Consider the following 14,854-nt stretch of genomic DNA (forward strand, 5'->3'; position numbering starts at 1 on the left):
ATTATTTATGTTAATTATCACTAACATTTTAATAACAATAGCAGTTAGGTCAGGGAATACAAGGATCTGGGGAAGGCTTTTAAAAACTTAGAACTCAGTTATGAATGTATTTTGTCCCTTGGTTCCCAATAGCTAGTCAGATTGTCTCAGACTCTTATCATTCAAAGCTGGCTCTGGAGGAGAGTGGTGATTCCGAATAGCCCTTCCTCCCTTTAATCCAATTCACTGGCACATCTCAGCATCACTTCCCTGACCTCAGGGTCTTCTTCAGAATGGACAAAAATCAAACAAGTTTCTTAAGCACCTACTTAATGAATGAGCACTTTCTCAAAGAAGAGTAGTAAAACATAAGAAGTCTATTCTCAGAATCTGAGTTCATATCCTAGTGCTGCTGTTTTTTAGTCATGTCCAACTCTTTATGACCCTTTTTGGGGGTTTTCTTGACAAAGATACTGGAGTGGTTTGTCATTTCCTTCTCCAGCTCATTTTACAAATAAGGAAACTGAGGCAAACAAGGCTAAATGACTTACCCAGGATCATACAGCTTAGTATCTGAGGCTAGATTTGGGCCCAAGACTTTTGTCTCTAGGCCTGGTACTTATTCACTGTGACCCCTATCTACCTGGTCTTGACACAATGGCAATTGACAATAGGAAAATAATTTCCCCCTCTGGGTCTCAGTTACTTCATTCACAAAATACAAACAATAACTGTACTCTTTATGAAACTGAACTATGATGAGAAAAATACTCTGGAATGGTTATTATAACCATCATTGCGTATTATGGAGGCTACAAGATATGAATGAAAGACTAACAACTTCAAAGCATTTTCAGTTTCATTGGAAAGATGAGAATAATGTAGGGAAAACTTACTTACAAAATATTTAAATAGTTCAGGGTCACAACAGAAATGTCACAAGGTCAATGAAGCATTAATTGTCCAAAGTGTTAAGAGTTCAGGGGGGCAGATAAGTGACACCATAGTGCACAGAGTACCAAGCCTAGAATCCAGAAGAGGAGAGGGATTTAGGCTGAAATGATCAAAGAAGGCTTAATCAGAGATAAAGGAGGTGAGCTAAAACTTTTGTCAGAGTCTGAAAGCAAAGAAGATGGACCAGATGATGTTTTCCTCTGGATAAGAGCCACACAAGCAGGTTTTTGTGAGATCAAAAGAAGCACTTGGCAGTAAATGCTATAAAAATGTTAATTATATTAAATGAGATTTCTGGAGGCCTCAAATAGGAATTCAAAAATAGGAATGATAGAACCTATAGCTTTTACATCATAAAACAAAACAATCAATCAGGTTGGAGCTCTTGTCAAAGCCTGAAATGAAAGGTGAGGAAAGAAGCCCTTAGTAGCCTTCTTCTAAAGTGCTCCTCCTGTAGACCAGGATCTTCTTTTCAGAAGGCAGTCCATCCCCCTTTTTCCTTTTCTGGGTCTTAAATATCCCCCATCTTTCCAACCAACTACAAAGACTTACCTCTGTTGAAGACAATGTCTCTCCCGAGACATTACTCCTCCTCCACAGGTACGTGAGCAAGTTGACCAAGAGCTCCATTCCCCCCACCATTTTAGGACGTCTTCATCCCAGGCAATGGTCCCTTCAGATGCCCCACTGCTATCCTGACCAAAACAAAAGACAGTTAGCTAAAGAACTCCAGGTGGGAAGAGGTCTCCTTCAAGAAGGAATCCAGTCCCTTGGATGATGACAAAAAAGGAGAGAGTTCACCAAACCTGGAGGAACCAGAGAGTATGTTACCTTGTCCTTTTGGGAAATTATTATCCAGTTAGGGACTTCTGCCACCCAGGTCCTAGAGCATCCTAGGCACAGCGAGCTCCCTAGTAGGTACTTCCAATTGTTCCTCTGGATGTCCCAAAGCCTGTTTTTGTTGGTATGTGTTCATTTCAACAAAATTCAACAAACATTTTAAGAATACCCACTATATGGAATGTGGAAGGCAGTGTAATATAAAGAGTAAAGCATGAAGACCTAAGTTAAGTCCTGTCTCTGACACCCTTGAAATCAGGACTTATCTTTCCTTTTGCTTTTATTTGTATTGTACCTAAAACAAAGGAAGCACTTAATAAATGCTTGTTGACGATTTACTGACTTGGAAAATAAAGAATAGAGATGTTATAAGCTTAATAATCAGCAAATATTATCTTGATTTCTCTTCTTTTTTAAATTATTTTTTAATTAAAATCATTTGTTTTGTATTCTTTACTTAAGAAGAAAAAGAAAGTCATTGTAACAAATATGTATAATCAACTAAAACAAAATCCCACCTTGGTCATGTCCAAAAAGCCTATGTCTCATTTAGCATATTGAGTCTATTATCTTTCTGTCAGAAAGTGGGTAATGATCTTTATCACTTATCCTCCAGAATCTTTGCTGGCCAATAAGTTGATCAGGAATCTCGAGTTTTTCAAAGTCTTTGTAAATTGTTATAGTTATTGTATAAATTATTCTCTGGTCTGCTAATTTCATTCTAGATCAGTTCATAAAAGTCTTATATTTCTTCAGAATTAACTCTTCATTATTTCCATTAGGGGAGAAGAAGAGAATAGCAAAGAGAGAAGGGATAAGTTTATTAATCACCTATTATGTGCCAAGAACTTGTGCTTAACATTTGATAAATATTATCTCATTTACATTCATATACCACAATTTATTCTGATTAGTCAACAGAAAGAGACAAAAGAAAACTTTTCAAATAATTTGCCAATAAACTTGATTACAATTCCTAAAAAATTTACAATTTATTATTAAAAGGATCCTTAGTTAAGATCTAGAAGGAGAAGTTGTGATCACTAAGAGGTAGAAACAGGTCATGCCAGAAGAGCTCCTTTCTTTTTCTGACAGGGTTACCCAACTAGTAATTCACAGGAATATCACCAAAAGATTTGACAAAATTTCTCCTTCTTTCTTCATGCGTAAGTTAGGCAAATGAAGACTAGACAGTAGCATTATTAGGTAGATTCTGGGCCAGTTGAATGACCAGTGCTTATTAAGAGATCAATGTCAATTGAGAGAGAGGTATAGTTAGTTCAGGAGCATATTCTTTACCCAAGGCTGTTAACCATTTTTACTTGTGATTTGGATAAAGGCTTTTAGGTAACACAGTGCTAGCAAAGATAGCTAATGTATCAAATAACATGTCAGAAACCCAAAAGATCTTGAAAGGTGAAAAAAATGGACCAAATATAATAAGTTAAAATTTTACTAATTTAACTATATTATGTTAAAAAAAAAAAAAACTATACAATTATAGTATGGGGGTAGTGTGGCTTGACAAGAATTCCTATAAATAAAGATCTGGGAATTTTAAGACACTAAAAATCCAATGAATGCATGGCACAAAATAACTATCAGAAAAATGAATGTGATTTTATGGCCATGTTATGAAATGTATAGTGTCAGAATTAGAGATGGTATAGTTCTTTACTATTGTGATCATACAATATCTGAAATATGCTCAGGTTCAGTACCACATTTTCAGGAAAGACTCTACAACTTGTACATATTCAGAAGTGAAAAAACAGGATGTCAATGGGACTCAAACTAAAACACAATCTCCTAGAGAGCAAGCACTGGTCCTTTTTTTTTTTTTAATTGACTTTTCATACCCAGAATCTAGCCCAATTCCTTTCAAACAATAGGCATTTAATAAATGCTTGCTGAGATTTGGAACTATGCTCAAAAAGTTATCAAACTGTGCATATCCTTTGATCCAGCAGCATTACTTCTGGGCTTATATCCTGAAAAGATCTTAAAGAAGGGAAAGGGACCTGTATGTTTGTGGCAGCTCTTTTCATAATGGCTAGAAAGTGGAAACTGAGCGGATGCCCATCAGTTGGAGAATGGCTGAATAAATTGTGGTATATGAATATTATGGAATATTCTTGTTCTGTAAGAAATGACCAGCAGGATGATTTCAGAAAGGCCTGGAGAGATTTGCATGAACTGATGCTGAGTGAAATGAGCAGGACCAGGAGATCATTGTATACTTCAACAACAATACTGTGTGATGAACAATTCTGATGGGCGTGGCCCTCTTCAACAATGAGATGAACCAAATCAGCTCCAATAGAGCAGTAATGAACTGAACCAGCTACACACAGTGAAAGAACTCTGGGAGATGACTATGAACCACTACATAGAATTCCCAGTCCCTCTGTTTTATCTGCCTGCATTTTAAATTTCCTTCACAGGTTATTTGTACACTATTTCAAAGTCCGATTCTTCTTGTGCAGCAAAATAACTATGGACATATATACATATATTGCATTTAACTTATACTTTAACATATTTAACATGTATTGGTCAACCTGCCATCTGGGGGAGGAGGTGGGCAGAAGGAGGGGAAAAATTGGAACAAAAGGTTTTGCAATTGTCAATGCTGAAAAATCACCCATGCATATATCTTGTAAAAGCTATAATAAAAAAATTAAAAATAAATAAATGCTTGCTGAACTGTCTATGAGAATTGTTGGAAATATTTAGTCTGAAGAAGAAATTTTGAAGGAATGTGACACACATATTTACATTTTTGAGAGGCTATTATAGAGTAGCTAGATTAGACTTTGATTTCTTGGTCTCAGAAGGCAAAACTGGTTGGATGTTGCAAAGGACAAAAATTAGATTCAATTCAAGGAAACTCTTCCAAACAATTAGTACAGGACAAATAAAAGTACTATGGGTTACCACAGGAGCTAAAAGATCCCCCTACGCTATCCTGTACTGGGCATTTTCAAATGGAAACTGGATAACCATTTGTTGCATGTGATATAGAAGAGATTATTAGGTGTTAATGAAACAAGGTAATGTCAGTAATTCCTTCTGAGACTGAGATTCTTTAATGGTATTGCCTTCATGAATGCATGAGGATAGGAGAGGATAGAATGAGATATGGAAATAACCTGTAGTGTAGTTAGACTCACAAAGTGTGAGGAATTTTCATTTTATCAGTGGGGAACCATTGAAGCCAAGTAGTGACCTGTTCAAACGTGCATTAGAAAGATTATTTTGTCAGTTTTCTGAAGGATGAATTGGAGAAAGGGAAGAGTAAAGAGTAGAGGGAGAAAAATCATTAATTGAACCAGGACTGCTGCTCTATAAAATTTTATTGAATGTGTGCCATTGGAGGAGGAACGGACATCTCTTTAGCAGCCCTAAGAATTAAGGATCCTAATTCTAATCCAACTGTAGACTATATCAAATGACCAGTGTTTTTGAAACACTGACTGTATCTTTCCAAAAGGAACTAGGGAATAATGCTATTCAACTTCAAGGGCTGAAACCTTGAGTATAGAAGGACAGCAGGATAGCCATTGGTCTCACCAACATTTCCTATGGGTCCATGCTATACTTGGTAAGCCAGGAAATCAGGGGCTAAAATTAACACTCTGCTTCTAAAGTTAAGCTAGCAAGTAAACACACACACACACACACACACACACACACACACACACACACACACACACACTCCTCAAGTGAAATGGACCCTAGGTTACAGAAATTTGTTTCACATTCCATCTAGGGGTACTGAGGCTTAGGAATGAGGAAATCCTCCTAATACTTCTTTGCAGATAGGGACTGTTTCATTCATTATTTCTTTGTAGCCCTAATGTCCAGCATAGTGTCTTACAAAGAGTAGACACTTATGACTATGCATATCTCTTACAAAGGTTTTGTTTTTCCTTCCTCTACCCCAAATAGGGTGGAGGTAGGAGGAAAAGATAAAAACATTTTGTTAATTGAAAACAAAATTTAAAAATATTTATTTGAACTGGACTGAACCGAATCAAGTATTTTTTCTTTATAACGGATGGGAATTCCACTCATGGGAAGGCAATCGGAATTCCCCTCCTTCTGAAGGATTTTAATGATTGGGATTGGAGGGTTGGGGTAGACTGGAATGGGAAGCCTTGATGCTTCAATAGCTACTTGGTTTCTCTGTGTATAAATTCTCCAAATCCTATTTTGTATTTTTTGGTTGCACAATACGTATTGTCAGCTCCAGAAAATATGCTCCATTGAATGGTGTAGAGAATCTGAAAGAGAAGAAAGTGAATTGTGTTCTACCTATAATTCAGCTGGTGGAAGTAAAATTGACCCAAAGCCATACTGGACAAGGAGGAGAAGAAAACCTTGTGACCAGAGAAGAGAAGCCTGCAAATAATCTGAGGATAATACAGGATTGACTATTATAACCAAGAAGTTCATTTAAAGCCCAGATGGACATGACAGACTGCCATACTGAAAAATTCCTATTCATGAAAGGGAAGTATATCAAAAATAGTGGGGCTTGGATCATCTTTTCACAAATAACCTAATTTTTGTTCCCCAGGAAATGGTTAAAAGCAAGCTGCTTGCAGATTAGATCTCTTTTAGCAGTAGATGCATTGTAAGGGAAAAACCAACTTGAGACTTAGAACTGGAAATGATGAATGACCCTTCCCCCTTGTTTCCCAACATAATTCTCTCTGAGCTGGGTGAGGGTCTGAGAAAGGAGGTTTATTTGCTTGGGGGGAAAGTTTCTGTCTGTTATGCCCTCCTAGTCTCCCAGCTCAGGTTCACATGAAGCAGCTTACTGAAAGAAGGCTAATTTTGAGGAATCCAGCACTACTAGCAGGGGATTTGACACAAACAGTAATTAAGCTCACAATTGCATAGTTTCTTTTCCCCAACACCTGGCCTGACTTAAACAAGAGTTAAACTGTGTCTGCATTAGGAGACCAAATTTGCCCTGGGTCTCTGACCCTAGAAGGCTCCCAAATATTGATCTTACACAGAAAGGGAGCAAACACCAACCTACACATGACTAAATCTCACTTCAGATGATCTGATATCTTCCAGGACTGAATTCAAAGCCTGGACTTTATCCCTACCCCCACCCCCAACCAAGTATTGAAATTCGACTTCTCCTGCATCTAGCCCCTTGCCAAGTGAGAGAGTAAGAGGAGGGGGAATCCAGTAACTAGATTTTTCAGATGGGGCATGGATAGGAAAACTCAACAAGAATATAGCCCACTGAACAAATTATGTAATATTAATGTAATGGAATATTATTTGTTTTATAAGAAATAACAAAAAGGGTCATTTTAGGGCCATTAAGAAAATGTAGGAACTAAAGCAGAATGAATTAATATTTACAAAAATATAAAATGCCCAGATGAATAGAACAAGAATTACAGTACTTACGTAGCAAAATTTTAGAAAAAGAAATTGAAAAAGTCATAAATAAGTTCCAAAAGAAAAAAAGAAACCGAAGATCAGGTGGGTTTGGAAAAAAAAAAAAAAGATTCTGTCAAACATTTAAAGAACAGTTAATTTTAATATTCATTTGGGGAATAACTGAACAAAGCTGTGATATATAATTCCGAAGCAATATTGCTATAAGAAATGATGAAGATGATGAGTTTCAAAGAAATTTGATGAGATTTATATGAACTGATGAAGAATGAAATGAGCAAGCTCAGAACAATTTCTGCAATAAGAGTAATACTGTAAAGGGATAAACTTTGAAAGACTTAAAAACTTTGATCCACACAATCACCAGACATAATTCTGGAAGGCTCCTGATGGAATCTGCTCCTCACTCTCTAACAGAGAGGTGATGGACTCCAGGGAGAGTGAACCGCATTTTTGCACCAAGCCAATGTATGACCTTGTTTTGTATATTTGCTATAAAATTTTAGTGTTTTTTTTTTTTTTTCTTCTTCTTTTTTAGGGAGAGGGGGAAGGTAAGAGGGAAAAATAAATGCCTGTTAATGTTTAAATAAAATTTAATTTTAAAAGATAAGAAAGAGGAATAATAATCATTTATAAACCCCCAAGAATTCTTCAGACGGGGTGAGTGGAATTCACTTAGTTTTTTAAGAAGGAAAAATGAAGAGGTGGGTGGAGGACAATGCAGGGTCCTGATTCAAAATAGGAAAGATGGGGAGGAGAGGGAAAGGACAAAGCTACCTTTGTGATCCAGGCTGCTAGTCAGCTCAAAAGGTGAGGAGGGGGAACAAACAAACAGGAAAAAAGTTCTCTCCCCATGCACTCCAGGTTAGGTGGAGAGAACAATTAAAAGACTCGGGGGGTCGGAGAGGGATCAAGTGAGCGTCCCATACGTAGTCTCTCCGCATGCACCCTGGCTGGCGGGGGGACTCCGATCGCACGGCTCTTACCTTAGCTCGGAGGGCGGCGGCGGAGGCTCGGGAGAGCCCGCTCCGGGACAGCACCAAGAGGGCGAGCAGGAGGAGACGGCGGCGGAGGCTGGCAGGAGGAAGGCGGGCGGCCATCCTGTGCTACTGCTCCCTGAGCAACGAGGCGAGGCTGCAGCCTGGCAGTGGTTTCAATGCAAACCTGCATGGCTGAGTAATTAATGACTTTACAACCTGCTCCACTCCTGGGAGCCAGGGAGGCCCGCGACAAGAAGTGATTGACAGGCAGCCCTGAGACACCCAGGCCCGCAGCCCCCGGGAAGGGGGAAGGATGGAAATGGAAGAGGGAGAGCTGGGGTGATGGGCAGTGGGGGAGGGGATGGAGAAAGGAGGACAGAAAGGGGGAGAAAGGGAGCTGTGTCACTGCCCAGAGCTTTATGTACAACCGAAGCACTTCGGCACCCCCACACACAATGTAGTTAAACAGTTTAATGAGGGAGGAAACCTTCGCAGCAATAAAAATCTGATAAGATCCCCAAGGAAATTGATATGAATATATAAAAACAAGAGCCATTTCCCATTGTATAAATGGTCAGAAAATTTGGATAAACAGATCTCAAAAGAAGAAAATCAAGCTATCAACAACCATACGGAAAAATACTCCAAAACACTAACAATAAAAGAAATCAAAACAATTTTGAGGTTCCCGTGCCATCAGATTGGAAAAGGTGATAAAAATGTAAGATGTCAATTGTTGAAAGAGCTGTGGGAAGACAGGCCCAAGTGATACATTAAGTACTAGTAACAAGGAAGGCAAGAGGCTGAGGGCGTTAGTGGATGAAGGGCTACCCGCATAGCATCAGAAAGACCTGCATTTAAGTCTGGTCTTTTTCAGATATTAGCTCTGTGACCCTGAGTGAATGATTTATCACCACCACCAACTTTCCCAATGCCATAGGTTACTTTCTAAGATGTAGTTGCAGAGTTGTTTGTTGATTTACATGCATGAGAGAGATTCTATCCTGGAAGTTCTCCAAACCTTTATGGTAGTTGGAATCAGAGAGAAAATGGCCTCCAAAGAAAAAAATCCAGGTTGCTATCTGATCAGATGCTACTCAATTGAAGTGAAATGTAAAATAGCTAATTAGCATCCATTAAAAAATTAGTTTATATCCCAAGGCACATTTTTTTCTATCGATGATAATGGCTTGTGGTAAACAGAACACTGAATTTGAAGTCAGAGGGTTCAAATCCTTTGCTACTACTACTACTACCACTACTACCTGTGCTGGCTAAGTACTGAGTTTTGGAGGAGTCTCCACAATGAAATTTCATAAAAAATGAAATAGTGAGCATGAGGAAAAAGAGCAGGGAGATGGGCTACAGTGGAGACACAATGTGATGGAGTAGAAAAAAGTGCTGGAGTTAGAATCAAGAAATCTAAATTTGACTAATACTACCTGTTACATCCCTAAAAATTTCCTTAGCTTCCCTAAATCTCAGCTTTCTCATCCTTAAAATGGAGGTAGTAATGCTGACACCGACTTCCTAAAGTTGGGACAAAAAGTGTTTTCTTATCTTTAAAGAGCCCCAGGGGTTATTATGATGCAAAGGAAAATGAAAGATGCTGAATCTCATTCCCCACACCTCATTCTTGGGAGAAAACTTGGGAATAATTAGTATTTTTAATGCTAATAACAAAAACAATAATATTGAAAAGTAGTTAGTCTTCAAGACCCTTAAGTCACTTTATAAACATCTACTTTCCGTACTGTCCTGTCCCATTCTTTCAATTATCTGTGAAGGAATAGCTCCAGATCAGCTCCATTGCCAACATTAAGGAAGTAGCTCAAACCTTTTAGAAATTACCTCTTCCAATAATTACCATCTTAATAAAGGATTCTTGAGACCTCTCAAAACCAATGGAATGAACATTTTATGGTGAAATTTCAAGAACCACTCTAAGCAGGGAGTAATCTTTTGGTCACAGTTCCACTCCTACAAGTTGTATACCACCTACTTAAAAAGCCTTCTGAAAGGTGTGTTTTGATATAAAGAGAATTTTAAAAAGGGCCAGGCTGTGGTGTGCTCTTCTAGGAGGACAGGTCCAGATAAGGCATTCTAGGAGGAGTGTTCCATGGAGTTTGAGAGGGATCATGAGATCACTAGGTATTTTTGTAGGAAGAGTGCATTATGAAACAGACTTGGATTCTTTCACATTTGGCTGGGGCAGAATTTGGAGGTTGGCCCGCAGTCTCCATTGTTTCACAACAGGCTTTCCCTTTAGAAATCTGAATATTCTCTTTATTCACTCCTCCCTTCCCTCAACACAAATTCTTTTTCCTTCAGCCCTTACTTTCCTGACTCTGAGTCATCCCTGACATTTCCCTCTCCCTAACCCCCCACATGCAATAATTTGCCGGGACTTACCAGTTCTCTCCCTATTATTGCTATGCCACAGTTCTCTTTTGTTGTCCTGACTCAGTTTACCCAATGATCCTCACCCAGTCCTGCCTCGGTTTCCCTAAGTGTTCTGCTTCAGTTTATAATTGTCTGCTCAGTCCTGCAAAACCACCCCTCCCTAAATCAGAATATTTGATAAGGATAAAAGATCAAAATACGGCCCTTGGGCCATATGCTGCCCTCTGAGGACGTTTATGCGGCCCACTGGGTTATGGCAAATGGGCTGAGGGGAGGAGACAGTGTGAGTTTTTGTTTTTACATAGTCGGGCCCTCCCACAGTCTGAGGGACAGTGAACTGACCCCTATTTAAAAAGTTTGAGGACCACTGTTTTAGAATATCAGAATGCTTCTCCCCATCTCAAGCTATCAGAATATCAGAAACAGTCTTATCAAGATGCTTCCCCCCATCTCTGGGGTGCTTCTCCCTATTATGTCATCCCCCTCTCCGGTGGCTCACCCCACCCTGTCAGAGTCCCATTCTGCTTTCAGCACCTTGACACTGCCCCTGCCTCAGTCTACCTCCCTAAGACTGAGCCACATGTATATATGTCATTGAGAACTCACATTGTTTGCTGGATCTCATTCAGCCTTGAGACTAAACCATGGATTTGGTACCAGTGCATCTCTCCCTTTTAAATAAATTATTACTCTCTAATCTCTACCTTGCCTCAGTTTCTCCAGCATTACATTATATCTCACATTGATCTCCTTCTCTTCATGTTCATTCAATAATCTCCTAAATGGATTCTCTGCTTCCACATTTTCTTTCTATCCAATGCCCAAAATCATCTTCCTAAAGTGCAAGTCTGTCTTTGCAAGCTGGAATCTCTGCATTAGTGGCTCTCTATGTTTAATTGTTTGCCTACAGGACAAAATTCATATTTCTAGGCCTAACATTTAAAGAGTTCCATTATCTAAGGCCAGTCTATTTTTCCAGCTTCCCCCTCCCCATAATTCTCCCCTTCACACTTTTTTGTTCCAACTCAACTGGACTACTTGCTGAAGTCTTCATTCTACAGTATATTTGTGGGTCGTTACACAGGCTGCTCTCATGATCTCCTCAAGGAACTTAAGTCTCACTTAATAATGCATAGATATTTTCAAGTTCAAGAAACCTTCAAATGAAAATGACCCCAATTTCCTGGTTTTACAAATAAGGAAACTGGGGCTTAAAGAAATTACTGCTTAATTTCAATGGTCTTATAATGAAGAGAGCCATCTACACCCAGAGAGAGAACTGTGTAAACTGAGTGTGGACCACAACATAGCATTTTCATTCTTTTTGTCATTTGCTTGCTTTTTGTTTTCTTTCTCATTTTTTTTTTCTTTTTGATCTGATTTTTCTTGTGCAGCATGATAATTGTGGAGATATGTATAGATAAATTGCCCATAATTAACATATATTGGATTACTTACCATCTAGTGAAGTAAAGGGAGAGAAATTTGGAACACAAGGTTTTGCAAGGATCAAAATTGAAAAATTATCCATGCATACGTTTTGAAAATGAAAAGCTTTAATTTAAAAAAGAATTGGCTTGGCTAAAATAAAGCAGAGTTGGCATTAGACCTCAAATAGACTAACACCCTGTCTAGTGTATTTCATACTATATCATATTGCTACCCTTATAGGTAGATCTCTAAAGCATACAGGTAGGTATCTATTCAGAAAATTTGAACCATAAAAATTTTGCAATAATTTTTGTTTTTGAATGGTTTTAAATAATAGGAATGTAATAATGATACACATTCCTATTATTCCAAACTATATATCAAATGGCTTTGCAGTAAATCTTCAACTTTAAAAAGATTCTAAAAGTTTGCTGTATACCAGAAATAAATGAATACATCCAATCCTCCAAAAGCTTACCAGTATTTTTCATTGCTTTTTTTTAAACTAATGACATAAGTATATGAAATACAAATTACAAGAATCATCATACCTTTTGACATATTCCATTTTTAGGACATACCTTAATGATGTCATCTCCCTTCTTCCCTCCAAAACCCCTCAGTTTAAGGATTTTCATAGAACTGGAAGAATAAAATGAAAATAATTACAATTATAGGTGGAAAATGGAATGTCCACTAAAAGTGATTGGTGGACAATGGATCCTGATGGTGATTTAAAGGAATTGTTCTGATTATGTATTTATATTAATAAATTTACATATGGCTAGTTACTAATCAAGTGAATGTTTAATGTTTCTTCTAATAAAATATTGGGTCTTTTTTAAAGAAAAATATCTTCAATTTCAACTCTGGTTACCCTTCAACATAGCCCCTCTTTGCTCTCATATACAACTTCCTCATTCTTAGAATTCCCACTTCTCATCTTACTTAGTTGTCCTCTCCTCCCCCAAATCTATCACCTTTTAAAAATAAAAACTGACCCAAAACTCATCTCTTCCCCAACTCCACCAAAGTGGTTTATTCCATACTATTTCAGCATTTCTACCTTTTTATGTTTGAATTATGCATTTATACTGTTCTACCTTGCATTTATGTAGTACCTTGTACACAGCAAATTCTAGTATAATAAATTACAAATGATATCTTATTTTTTCAATTGTATATTAATTTTTAATGTAAAACTTTGCTTGTGGTAAATGAGTAATTGACTAGAACTTAGGAATTTTTTTCTTTTATACACTTCTCTTGTTGCAATATTTGTCATGATGGCCTACTGTTAATTATGGCCATTGAATTGGCATTTTTAATAATCATCTTATTATGTGCACAACTTAATGCCTTCTTCCACAGTCCTTTTCTGACTTGACTCCAAATGCAGATTGAGGATTTGGAGGATGAAAAATGGAATCAGGTGTTTTGCCCTTCACTTGGGGGATTCAGCTGGGGATGGATCTGCATGCCAGATGTGGCATAATTAGTGAAGGAAAATGATCAGCATTTCTCTCCCAATCTAGCCTCAGGCTAGAGAGAAGAGGAATCTCCAGGAGAGGGAGGGGCTGGGAATCACTGATCAAAGCAGTTTGCTGAAATTAGGGATGGACTGGAATGCAGCCAAAAATGACCAAAGAAGAAAAAAGGAATTGCAGCCCAAAGGGGACATCAAAAAGACACAAAGTGGGGAGAAGACAGAACGAGGAGGTGGTTGTTCAGTCATGTCCAGCTCTTCCTGCTCCTATGGACCAGATTGTGCATGAAGTTTTTTTGCAAAGGTACTGAAGTATTTCCTCCCCCCATGGATTAAAGGCTTGCTGTTCATCCTACATTTGCAAGAGGACCAATGACAACACAACATATTGATTTGTCTGCCAATTGGATTTAAGGAGGCTGAGTTGCACAGTCATCAGCCTCCCTCTTTCTTCCTGAGACATCAAAGTCCAGTGGCAAACCAAAATCAGGACAGCTAGCAATGGCATGGGATGCAGTGGCTGACCCTTCTATGTCTTCTCTGGTGTCTTCTAGCTCTAAGCCCATCTAAGCCCATGGGCACATTGTAGATGCTTAATAAGTTTACTGACAGGGGCAGCTAGGTGGCGCAGTGGATAGAGCACCAGCCCTGAAGTCAGGAGGACCTGGGTTCAAATCTGGTCTCAGACACTTAACACCTCCTAGCAGTATGACTCTGGGCAAATCACTTAACTGTCTCAGCAAAAAATAAAAATAAGTTTACTGACTGAGTTTCCAGCCTTAAAATTATGAAGGCAAACGTTCTGTTTAGGGTCTAACAAAGCTAATGTCAGAAGCAAAATCTGAATTCAGATCCTCCTGACTCAGTCAGCACTCTATCCACCATGACTGTTGTCCTTCATTCTCAAAGAGGACCATGGCATCAGGGAAGGGATGCTATGACATATAAGTGCATTGGATTTCAGTGAGGGAGAGCTGTGCAAAGTTACCTGTCTCTAGATTAGGATGACTGGAGATGGCCCTGGATGCAGTGGGAGATGTTGGGCTTTTTAAGGCACAGTTTGACTGAGTCTGCATCCATGATTAAGGCTAAGTAGAAATTCATCATGGCAATTAGAGATTAAGTGACTTGTCCAGGGTCATACAGCTAGTAAGTATCTGAAGCCAAATTTGAACTTGTCTTCTTGACTCCAGGTCCACTGAGCCATCTAACTACCTCCTTGGAGGGAGGGGAAGGTGAAAGCATGAAGAGGAAGGGAAAAGTGAAAAGGAGAAATTGAGAACATCCAAAGACATCAAGAGAATCTTGGAGTTGTAAGGAATCTCAAAGGACCATTTAATCTATGCTCTTCTTT

The 14,854-nt window shown here is 38.5% G+C and overlaps 1 protein-coding gene across 3 annotated transcripts in view; it reads right to left on the reverse strand.

Moving 5' to 3' along the window:
- LOC141565444 (ADAMTS-like protein 2) overlaps positions 1 to 8,495 on the reverse strand; it is a 31,966-nt gene extending 23,471 nt beyond the window's left edge. The window contains exons 1-2 of one of the 3 annotated variants that reach the window (XM_074308500.1): positions 8,187 to 8,494; positions 1,486 to 1,628 (exon numbers count right to left, since the gene is read on the reverse strand). In XM_074308500.1, the coding sequence (XP_074164601.1) occupies positions 1,486 to 1,628; positions 8,187 to 8,300 (257 nt within the window). In that variant the 5' untranslated portion in view covers positions 8,301 to 8,494. Of the gene's footprint in view, positions 1 to 1,485; positions 1,629 to 8,186 lie in introns of all 3 variants that reach the window. The other 2 variants (XM_074308499.1, XM_074308501.1) reach the window with 2 other exon arrangements.
- Positions 8,496 to 14,854: the final 6,359 nt, after the last annotated feature.

The sequence above is a fragment of the Sminthopsis crassicaudata genome, chromosome 4 (genome assembly GCF_048593235.1).
Source record: "Sminthopsis crassicaudata isolate SCR6 chromosome 4, ASM4859323v1, whole genome shotgun sequence".
NCBI lineage: Eukaryota > Metazoa > Chordata > Mammalia > Dasyuromorphia > Dasyuridae > Sminthopsis > Sminthopsis crassicaudata.